The 11,936-nt window shown below is 45.4% G+C and overlaps 1 protein-coding gene across 2 annotated transcripts in view; it reads right to left on the reverse strand.

Annotated features, from left to right (window-relative positions):
* The window catches only part of PDE8A (phosphodiesterase 8A), a 119,259-nt gene extending 108,767 nt beyond the window's left edge, over nt 1-10,492 (reverse strand). The window contains exon 1 of one of the 2 annotated variants that reach the window (XM_087972614.1): nt 9,189-10,492. In XM_087972614.1, coding sequence (XP_087828740.1) covers nt 9,189-9,401 — 213 coding nt within the window. In that variant the 5' untranslated portion in view covers nt 9,402-10,492. The remainder of the gene's footprint in view (nt 1-9,188) is intronic. The other variant, XM_087972615.1, reaches the window with a different exon arrangement.
* Nucleotides 10,493-11,936: the final 1,444 nt, after the last annotated feature.

Here is an 11,936-nt window from a genome sequence, read left to right on the forward strand (position 1 = left end):
GTTATATTTATATTCTGCTAAAGATTGCCTTGCACAATTATTATTCTGATTGCTGTTTTTCACCACAATTTAATTCCAGACATCCTTCTAAGGTACCATTTGTTTAACCACAGTTTGATAGCACAAGCTACCATTGGCTTGGTTACAGTGGTGGGCTTTAAATAATTTAACAACCGGTTCTCTGCCCAGTTGCTGGGTGGGTCTGGTCATAGTGGGCGTGGCCTAGTCAGCCTCCTGCACCATCCTGGGAGTGAAAATGGACTGTGGGGGGCTCGTTTTCCACCTCCCTGGGCTCCGAAGGCTCTCTGGAGGCCGGAAATAGGCCTGTTTTCACCCTCCATGAGCCTCTGGGAGGCCAGTTTTCCACCTCCCCGGGCTCTATGTGCCCCCTGCACTTATCTGGTATCCAAAACGGGGCATGTGGGGATTCCTGGGAGGGACAGAGTGGGGTGGGGCCACCCGATCGTCGGAACTACTGGTTCACCGAACCAGACATAAAATTAACATCCGGTTCGCCTGAACTGGCACAAACCATCTGAAGCCCACCCCTGCTTGGTTATCATACCACATGAAGACAGCATCAAACAAAACTGCATTATGGCTGAACACAGTGCATGAACCAAGTTGGTTTGCTATGGTTTACTACTTATTTGTTTGTATCCCACCTTACAAATAACTCAAGAGGGCGAACATATCCAACAAGGGTTCCTCCTGCTATTTTCCCAACAACAGCTTGTTAAGGTGGGTTGGGATGAGCGAGAATGATTGGCCCAAGGTCACCCATTTGGTTTTCATGGCTAAGACGGGACTTGAACTCACGACCTCCTGCTTTCTAGCCTGGAACCTCAACCACTACACCAAACTGGCTCTCAACTCTCAACGCCATCACTTGAGACCTTCAAGAAGAGATTGGACTGCCATTTGTCAAAAGTGGTGTAGGGTCTCCCGCTTGGGCGGGGGGTTGGACTAGATGACCTATAAGATCCCTTCCAACTCTGATTATCTGTTATCTGATATAATATGTCTATGATTTGTGAATGACAAACTCCCATGGAACAATTACAGGTAGTCATCAACGTACAATCACAACTGAGTCCAAAATTTCTGTTGCTGAGTAAAACATTTGTTAAATGAATTTTTCTTGCCACAGTTGTTAAGTGAATCTGGCTTCCTCATGGATTTTGCATGTCAGAAAATGGCAACAGGTAGGACCCCCTGACCACGGGACACTACAACGGACGTAAATGTGAGTCTGTTGCCATCTGGATTTTGATCACCTGACCATAGGGATGTTGCAATGGTCATAACTGTGAAAAATGGTCATTCATAAGTCACTTTTTTCAGTGCCTTTGTAACTTTGAACGTTCTCTAAAAACACTGTTGTAAGTCGAGGTCTACCTGTATTACAATAATCTAAAAGGGAAGTAGCTGGGAATAACGTATGACTCTCAAATGTTTTTATTTACCATTGTTCTCCAAAGTTACCTTATTTATTCTTATTTACGGAAGTTGCCAGTTTGGGGCTCTTAAACTTAATTGGATTTTGATTTCTACTTTTGTTTCTTGGTGTTTTGTTTTTTAAAATTCTTGCTGTTTTATCATGTACTGTTTTTATCACTGCATACCATTCTGTATTTTATGTTTGTAATTTACTGGCATGCGACCAGTAAGTCTCACCATTAAGCAGTTGAGAAAGAATAATAAGTGAATTAATTATGGCTCCTACAAGGCAGAACATTCTTCTTGGACCATTAAAATAGACTTTGAGTGACTGTTAAGCTACAGCCAAGTATGCCTCTTCTCAATAAGCTTTGAACAAAACTTTTAAGAAATAAGAAACTCAAACCTGGTTATTAGAAGAGTTAAAACTATGAGCTTATAAAACCAGGATATGAATCATTAACTGGCAAATGACTTCACTCCATTTATATGTGTGTGTGTGTGTGTGTGTGTGTGTGTGGCCAAGGATGGATTATCCAAAAACACAAACATATTAAATTGATAGATACCCAAGCTGACTCACAAACTTTCTAAATTCCTCCTATTTTTATGGTTAAAATCCCTTCACCAGTTTGTTGCTTTGCGATGCAATTTCATGGTGGGTTTCTATTCCAAGTGGATTGTCTCAAAGACAATCATTTGGTCAAGATTCATGCACCAAAATTCAACCACATTTGGTAGGGAGTTGCGTGTGTGTAAAATCTGCACAGAACTCAGCTAATTTTCAGGGTTTATCAAAAGCCAGATCAGGGATCTCCAACCTTGGCAACTATAAGCTTTGCGGACTTCAACTCCCACAATTCTGGGCGTTGAAGTCATCCAGGCTTAAAGTTGCCAAGGTTGGGGACCTCTGCACTAGATCAAAGCTCTTCTCTTTTAAAAAAAAAAAAAAAATCCAGCAGGACATTGCTCACATTTGATCACTCAAGTCAGGAGCAAAGCTTTTCACGGAACAGAATTCTGGTTTAAATAGTCCTCGACATACAACCACAATTGAGCCTGGAATTTATGTTGCTAAGGGAGACATTTGTCAAGTGAGTTTTGCCCCGTTTGACGAATATTCTTGCCACATAAGGAGCCATGGTGGCGCAGTGGTCAGCGTGCAGTACTGCAGGCTGCTTCTGTTGACTCCCGGCGGCCTGCAATTGGGCAGTTCGAATCTCACCAGGCTCAAGGTTGACTCAGCCTTCCATCTTTCTGAGGTGGGTCAAATGAGGACCCAGATTGTTGGGGGCAAGAGACTGATTCTGTAAACCGCTTGGAGAGTTGTAAAGCAGTATATAAGCCTAAGTGATATTGCTAAGTGGGAAGGAAGGAAGGAAGGAAGGGCTGCAATGGTGCAGTGGTCAGAGTGCAGTACTGCAGGCTGCTTCTGCTGACTGCTGGTGGCCTGCAATTTGGCAGTTCAAATCTCACCAGGCTCAAGATTCTCAACCTTCCATCCTTCCATAAAATGAGGACCCAGATTGTTGGGGGGCAAGAGGCTGACTCTATAAACCGCTTAGAAAGGGTTGTATAGCACTGTAAAGTGGTATATAAGTCTAAGGGCTATTGCTAAGTGGGAAGGAAGGAAGGAAGGAAGGAAGGAAGGGTCTAAGTGCTATTGCTATTGCCCCATGAGCCCAGGACACTGCAACCATCATAAATGTGAGTCGGGTTGTCAGGCATCAGAATGTTGCAGCACCCCTGGTCATAAGTGTGAAAAATGGCCATCGGTCTCTTTTTTTCAGTGGCGTTGACACTTTTTACGGTCGCTAAATGAACTGCTGTAAGTCAAGGAGTACCCTCTATAGCACACAATACAGCCCTGGCTTGAAAAGGAGACAGCTTCACCAAGAAATCTCAAAGTGAATGGCTAAGGAAAAGGAGATTGCAGAAACCCTGACGTTGAAAAAGCTATTCAAAGAAAATGGGAATATACAGTACAAGTTTCTTGAAGCAAAAAGCACAACCGTCTCTGTTTGGAAGGCTGCAAATGTGCTGAGCACTATTCATCGTTCTCCAAAACTGTGCGCTCTCTTCTCGAAAGCCTTGTGGCAAATTTCTCTCCACCTTAACCATCCGCAACCATCAGAGGATGTATATGCAAAGGAGCAGAAAAACCCAGAAATGTAAGAAGGAACAATAGAAATAAGGATAAATGTACATATAGCTATGTATATATGTATAGTAATATAGATAAATAAGTATTGCATTATAATGTAGGAATTATATAAATGAGTAAGGATTTAGGAATTAAGTTATGGATTTATTTGTAGTAAATGACTTTAATTGACACTAATAGAGATGTACACTGTTATGAAAACACTGCAAACTGTGAGAACATGGTTCTCTTTTTAAAATATTTGTTTTCTTGAAACTTTGAATAAACGAAATAAAAAAGAAGAAGAAGAGAATTGTCATTACTCATATCTTTCTTCTAAGAATGCCTACCTTCTGAAAGCAGAAGAACCTGGCCAGAGAAGAAGGTGGCAACCTCAAGAAAATGCAAGCTATTAATTGGGTCATAAATTAATTCGGAGCACAGGATGTCACCTCCTATCATGTCACATAGTTGAACTTTCGTTCTTGGTATGGATAATGTCCGTGTTTTCTAACTTTAACAACTTCCGGATGTCTGGACTTCAACTCCCAGAATTCTCAGCAAAGACCACATGGAATTATGGGAAATGAAATCCACCTATCAGGAAGCTGTCAAGGCTGAGAAAACATTGACCAGTACTAACTGGACAATTCCTCTATAAGAGTTCAGACAAGAGCTAAGCTCAGGTCTACTTAGGAGGCACTTCAAAGATTTCACCTTCAATGAATGTTTTGGCAGCTTTTATTTATTTTTGTAGAAGCATTTGTGGATTACCTACATCCAGAAACGAGATGACCCTGACTCACAACAACAAATAAAAACATAAACTAAAAAGTCTTGGTCGTCTTGACTGAAACTAGCCAACTAGCAGCACAGACCTCATGATTAGGTTTTAAAAAGAACGTTTTTAAACCAGTAAAAAGGCCAAACTTTTTTTTTTTTTGTTTAAAGTCTTGCTGTTTTTAAATTGTTTTACAAGAAAAGGGCCAGATAAAGAAGTTCTTCACTCTATTGGAAATGGGTGGTTAAAAATGATCATAACTCAAGAAGCCCATTCAAATACAGGTGTTTGTGGGCAGCTAGGAATGGCCAAGTACTATGAAGATAACAGTCATATCACAGATTTAAGCAAGTCTTCCAAAAACATATGATATAAAATGGAAGACAGAAAGATTATCATTCAAGGAAGGATTGCAAGAAAAATGGAGAATAAAATCCCGTTTTGCAGGAGTTCATTCTAGGCCCTAGGGGATATAACCCCAAGTCCTCAATTTTTGATATTATATCCTCAGTTAAAACCAAGTAGATTAAAAGCTGGGCTTCCTGCCTGGGTAGGGAGTTTGACTAGAAAACTTCTAACTCTGTTATTCCAACTCTGTTATTCTATTCTTCTTATCTAACTGCACAACTTGAAGATCAGTCTATGGTCAGAATATTGACTAATACGGTTCTGGGTAAGGCATCGCATTTATCATGTTACAAGTAATTCTCAACTTACAACAGTTCATTTACTGACCGTTCGAAGTTACAACGGCACTGAAAAAGTGACTTATGGCCAATTTTGACCTTCTGACAAGCAAAATCAATGGGGAAGCCAGATTCACTTAACAATCGCGTTACTTAACTTGACAGCTGCAGTGACTCACTTAATGACGGTGGCAAGAAAGGTCTAAAATGGGGCAAAACTCACTTCACAGCTGCCTCGCTTAGCAACGGAACTGTAAGGCCATTTAGTGAAACACCATTTGAGGCGAGCTAAGTTTTTTGTACATCTATTCAAACTGTGAAAATAACTCAATAACTTACTATACTTCAGCTGTTCCTTCACTATGATCCAGGTAAAATTGTTATAACAGAACAACAGAACAGAATAATGGAGTTGGAAGGGACCTTGGAGGTCTTCTAGTCCAACCCCCTGCACAAGCAAGGAGACCCTAAACCCATGATGGCGAACCTATGGCACGCTTGCCACAGGTGGCATGCAAAGCCATTTGTGCCGGCAGGCAAGCTGCAGGCAAACTTATCTCACTGCGCATGTGTGCACCCACAGCTGATTTTCGGCTGGTTTGAGGCCTTTTTCGTACTCCCAGAGGCTTGAGGAAGGCTTCTGCAGGCTTTTCAGGCCGAAAACTAGGTCCGTTTTGATACTTCCTGTTTTTCCGGAAATACCGGAAGTGACAAAACAGATCTAGTTTTCGGCCCCAAACGGGCCAAAAATCAGCTGTGAGGCACAGTGCAGCTAAGGGAGCAGCGTGGGTGGGTGGGGATTGTGTGCACATGCGTGGGGGCCGTGGGGGCCACGCATTGCCTTCTGGGTGCTGGCACGTGAGTGTGCAAGCACAAGCACAATTTTAGGCACAGGAGCCCAAAAAGATTAGCCACCACTGCCCTATACCATTTCAGACAAATAGCTATCCAATCTCTCCTTGGAAACTTCCAGTGATGGAGCACCTACAACTTCTGGAGTTTTGTGTAATATTTTTAAGACACCTGTTAACTCTCATTTAACTTTACTTTGAATGGCTCTTCATTATTTCCTTCAATAAAAAATATCCTTTTTGGTCTCAGTATGCATTGAAAATCTTTTTGAGTGAACTTCTACGTAAAGATGAAAACTCAACAGCATATTGTGAATTTCAGTCCTTCTAGAAATGCGAAGCAATGCTACATAAATCGTTCCAGATCCTGCAAAATCCTAATTCAAAAGACCTTGATTCATAAATAGGAATAAAATAAATATTCTCAGTACTTTTGCCCTAGTTCTGTTTGCCACAGCCTGTCTCTTAAGTTCTGGCTCAGGTTACATCTCCATCTCAACCCCCAAACCTGAAAAGTTGGGATTTATATACAGGTAGTCCTCGACTTCCAATAGTTCATTTAGTGACTGTTCAAAGTAATGACATTACTGGAAAAAAAAAGTGACTTATGACTGTTTTTCACACTTAACAACCATTGCAGCACCTCCATGGTCACATGATCAAAATTTGGATTATTTATGACGATTGCAGCATCTCGGGGTCATGTAATCCCCTTTTGTGACCTTCTGACAAGTGGAAGTTGTTACTTCTAGTAGCAAGTTGTTACTAACTTAACTGCAGGGACTCAATTAACAAGAAAGATTGTAAAATCGAGCAAAACTCACTTAACAAATGTTTCATTTAGCAACATAAATTTTGCAGTCCGTTGCGGTCGTAACTCAAGGACTGCCTCTACTTACTAAGCATCCACAGTATGTGTCCTCTGGGTAAGTAACAGTATTAATCACAGCTAAAAGTTACCAGCTTTACTTAAATCGCATGACAAAACCATAGAAGCGTAATTAGATTTTATGTAATGCTAAATACCAGGCATGGTTGGATCTCATGTTGTTTTGTTTTGTTTTAAGTGAAAGAGGAAAGCCTTCATTTTAGCTGAAAGAGGGTATTTTTTTTAACCCTTTACCTTGAGGAGATAGCAAGTGTAAGAGGGGGGAAATCACAAATGTACACAAATTCAGTCTCTGCTGGTTCCACAGAAGGAAAACCTCAGGGCAATATTTTAAGGCCTCAGCCAGCCTAATTTATTGGGAACTCAACTTCTTAAAAAGACGTTTAGAATTGCAGGCAATATTGAAGTCCGATATTAGTGTCTGCTTTATTGCAAATATTCATTTCAGTTGCAATCCGTTGCTGAATAAGATCATATAATGGGAGGGAATAAAACCGAAAATAACAGCGGTAAATTACAGGTAGTCATCAACTTAGAACAGTTCATTTAGAAGTTACGATGATGATGATGACACTTGAAAAAAGAAACTTACAATCAATTTTCACAATCATTCAATGGTGAATGATTCCCTTCACTACTGTGGCAAGAAAGGTTGCAAAATGGGGCAAAATTCACTTAACAAAGGTTTCACCTAATGATGTAAATGTTGGGTTCAGTTGCAGTCATAAGTTGAGGATTACCTGCATCTATAAATGGAGAACTGAATCAAGCTGGACTACAAAAAAAAAATGGAATTCCTTTTGTTTTCATCTGCACGTTTGGGACAGTTTTAGCACAACACACAAAACACTGCTAACCCTAATGTACCATTGAAAGATCATAAGCCATTTTCTTCTCAGCCAGTCCTACCTCAAAGGAGTGTTGTTAAACCAAAAACACAAGGAGTGGGGAACAGCAAGAAAACTATAGATGCAATCCGCTTGAGAGTGCGAGATAGAAATGAAGCAAAATAAAACTAATTAAATGTTATCCAACTATAGTGTAGAATAGGATGGGATGGGATGGGATGGGATAGAATAGGATGGAATGGAATGGAATGGAATAGAATAGAATAGAATAGAATGGAATAGAATAGAATAGAATAGAATAGAATAGAATAGAATAGGAATAGGAATAGGAATAGGAATTCTTTATTGGCCAAGTGTGATTGGACACACAAGGAATTTGTCTTGGTGCAAATACTCTCAGTGTACATAAAAGAAAAGATACATTTGTCAAGAGTCAAGAATCACAAGGTACAATACTTAATAATAGTCATACGGTACAATAAAGCAATCAAATCAACAGGAAACAGTCAATATAGATCGTAAGGATACAAGCGACAAAGTTACAGTCATACAGTCACCAGTGGGAGGGGGTGGGCGGTAAGGCACCTACATTTTAAAATTTGAATCTAACGTTTGTAGATTTTTTTTCTTTTTCTTCTTATTATTATTTTGGCTCCTGTGCATTGACCCTCCTACATTTAGAGCCACCTTTCACCTGTCATAAACACATTCACATGCAAATTATATAGCATCCTATTCCTGAAAGGTTTTGTGGACTTCACATGCAAATCCGCCACCTTCTTTGATCAGGACTCCATAGTCCAAAGGCCAAACAATTTCCTCCATTCTAAAGAAGAAGAAAAGGGGGGGGAATCACTTCTAAATCATTTGTTTTCCCGTGATTTATCCTCCTGTAAGATTTGGTTTTTTAAGTCAGCCGAGGGAAATACCCATAAATCTTTTGCAAACCTTCACAAAAGCTGGAATCCTGTATGTGTACATTTAAAAAAGAAAGAAAAAAAAGCAACATTATTGTGTCAAGGTTTCTATTCTTTCTGCTTGGAAGGGGGTTTCAAAACAAACTTTCACTTATGCAAACACAAAGCTGCAGAAGGAGGTTTTAAAAAAAAAAGGGAAACCGTAGGTCCCTTGCCGACTTCCACGTTAATTTTGAACTGATTTTGCAATATTTGGCTGATACACACCTACAGGCCCAAGGTGACGTTTGGTGGGGGTAGTAGAGAGAGCATTGAGAGTAATCTGTCTATTCCAAATAAATCCAAATCCTCTTTCTAGACTGATCCAAAATCCACAGAAGAGGAAAAAGGGGAAAAGAGAGAGAAAGAGAGACCTAGGGAATCGTTTTTTTTAAAAAAAGAAAAAGGACAGTAACACTTATGAAACTGGCTACTCACCAGCTAAAACCCAGCTTAAATCGACTTGCCAGGGGCCAGCGACCTGTTTGGCGTGTAAGTCTTGTGGACTTCACAAAGTTCTCCCCACCACCACCACCACCACCACCAACCCGGTCCCAGATTCCCAAAGGACACGTTTGGTTCCCCACCATTTACCTTCACGCTGGATCTCTTGGTCCTCGATTCTGCCTCCATGTTATCCCGAGAGTCCTTTTTCGTTACGTTAGTTCTCAACTTGTACGAGGTGGTGTTGGAAGATTTAATGAATAATCCAGAGACTTGCTGGGACGAATTGGAGTCCTCCGGATCTTTGTTACTGTGATAAACCACCCGGCTGTCAGATATATGAATGCTGGGAGCACAACCCATGGCTGTTTTCTTTGCGGTTTTTTCCCCCCTAAGCCGCTAGATCTCAAGGTTACTTCTCTCTCTCACTCTCTCTCTCTCTCTGTCTCTCTCCTTTTTTCTTCTTCCCTCCCTCGCTTGGGAACGTTGTCCTTTTTTTTCTTTCCCAAAAGGGATTAACAACAGGCCGTTTCTGCCGAATGGTCCAGGGTCCCCCTCCACGCCGTCAGCTGTTTCTCAGGCACGGCCCCCCAAGTCCGGAGAAACATCGTTCCGGGCGGCCCCTCCGAAGGTCTGGATCCGAAGGCGCAGTGGGTGCGGCGAGGTAGAAGAGAGGGGGCTTGAAATTCCGGCTGGGCACTTAAATCACGACATTCTCTCTCTCTCTTTTTCTTTTTTCCTTCCCCCCCCTCTCCCCTCCACGCAAAAGGGGAGAGGGAAAAATAGTCACCCCCTCTTTCTCCCCAAGGTTTGGGGGGGATTAAGAGGAGGGGAGGAGACACATCACTTCTGGGCGGCGCTTCTCCCAGAACACCCCCCCCCTTTCTCTCTCTCTCTCTCTCTCTCTCTCTCTCTCTTAGCAAATAGACCTAGTCCGGTTTGGGGAAGGGGCGAAGGTGGGGTGGAGAGGGTCTCAATCGAGACCTTGCTATGAAAAGGTAAGGTAGGGGCGCCTCTCTGCTCCCACCCCAAGCCCAACCCCTCGCCTGGCACACCTCGCCCCCCTCCTGCCCCCACCCGCTCTCCCTGCGCACATAGGCAGCCCCCTCCCCTCTTTCTCAAGCTCCTAAACGTGGCTCCCCTAGCCGGGCTGGGAGGGGGTGGCGGCGACGGGCCCCCTCCGGGGTTATGCTCCCGCCTTCATCGTGCGCCCGTCCGAGTCATCTCCGCGGACAGACCCTCGTCCCCCACCCTTCCCTCCCTTTCCCACCGCGGCGCTTGCTTTGCAACCCTCCCCCCCCCCACCACCACCACCACGACCCCACCAGGGAGCCGGGGAAGCGCATTCACACGTTCGCCTCCCCCTTTCTGCCCCAAAGAGGCTTCCCCCTTCCGCCGCAACCTCGAGCAGGTCCCGCGGATTCCACCACGAGAAGGGCCTTCAAGGCAGATGGGGCCACCCAGTTGCGCGCCCCCCCACTCCCTCCCCGCCCCCAAAAAAGAGAGAGAGGAGGGGGAGAGAAGAACCGTCCAAAGGAGAAGACAGGAGGAGTGGGTGGGTGGGGTGGGGGCAATGCAGAAAGGGACGGGGGCGGGGGCTGGAGGAAAAGGAGGGATCCTAAACTTTAGAAGGATCCAGAGCACAAGAAGCAGATCTGCTCGCCGGGGGCCGACCCCCCCGCCGCCACCAACCCCACCAACACCGCCGTCGCCGCCTCTTCTTGCCCGAGCACCATCGCTCTGCGCTCTTGGCCAATCCTCCCCCCTCACCCCACCACCCCCAAAAAAGTCTCGCTTTGGTTTGGGGCACCCAAAGCGCTGCCAAATCCAAGCCCCGGAGGAGGAGAGTGGAGAGGGAGGGAGGGAAGGAGGGGGAGAGAAATCTAGGCAGGGAGGGGAGGGGGCGTCCGATCTGCTGCGGAATGAATTAAAATGGCGAGAGAAGGGGGGCTGCCGCTCGGTGCCCAAAGCCAGCTGCAGCCGAGGCGAGGCGCGGATCCCAGGCAAGGGCGCACCGCCGGCGGCTCCTCGCGCTCCTGGAAAGGCTTGGCTCGGCTCGGCTCCTCCGGCTTTGCAAAGGGCTGCCTCTGCTGCTGCTGCTGCTGCTGCTGCGGCTCCTGCTTCTGCTCCCGCCCCGAAAGGGAGCCCCGGGGCCGTTCAGCTTGGCGGCTCCCCCCAGCAGCCTCCCTGGCTCGCCAGTCCGCTCCGGCGGAGTTTGACAGCCCCGGCGGGGCGCAGCATCGGCGCGGGCGGCGGCGCAGCCAATAAAAGTCCCCGCAAGGGCTGACCTCCAGCCTTTAGTGGCGTCAATGCAAACGAGCTTCCCGGCCCAATCCGGAGCCACCGGCGGCGGCGGCGGAGCGAACTTCAAACGCGCCTCTGCTCCGCCCGACCGCCCGACGCCCGCCAGGGGCGCCCTTGCAAGGCGGAGGCGGGGGGTGCGGGGAGAGCCGAGCGCGCCCCGGGCGGTGCAGCAGCCCGGAGGGAAAGTTCCTTGGTTGCCAGCCTTGGTGGGGTGGGGGAATCCCGCATTTGCAACCCCGCCTTTCCTTGCCTTCCTCCCCACCCACCGCACCCCGGGAACTCCCGGCGACTGGAAGGGGCAGACGGGTTGTGGGGGGGCAGTTTCCACGCCTCCGCCTTCCTGCGCTCCGGAGCCCGACGGGAGAAGCGCCCGCAGATGATGAGGTTCCAGGTGGGAAATTTTCAGAGATCCCGGGAAAAGGCAAGAGCCCCGGAAGATGCTTGGATGGAGAAGTCAGGCTCAGATGGTGTTGCACACGAACGACAGACACAAAGAGACAGACAGACAGACAAACACACACAGACTCAGACACACGAACCTGGCCTCCTTCAGACACTAGCAAAATTTCAGGAGCAGCATTTATAGAAGCTTTG

This window comes from Notechis scutatus, chromosome 11, assembly GCF_049901735.1.
Source record: "Notechis scutatus isolate UNSWTSFEM ecotype Mainland chromosome 11, rNotScu1.2, whole genome shotgun sequence".
Lineage (NCBI taxonomy): Eukaryota > Metazoa > Chordata > Lepidosauria > Squamata > Elapidae > Notechis > Notechis scutatus.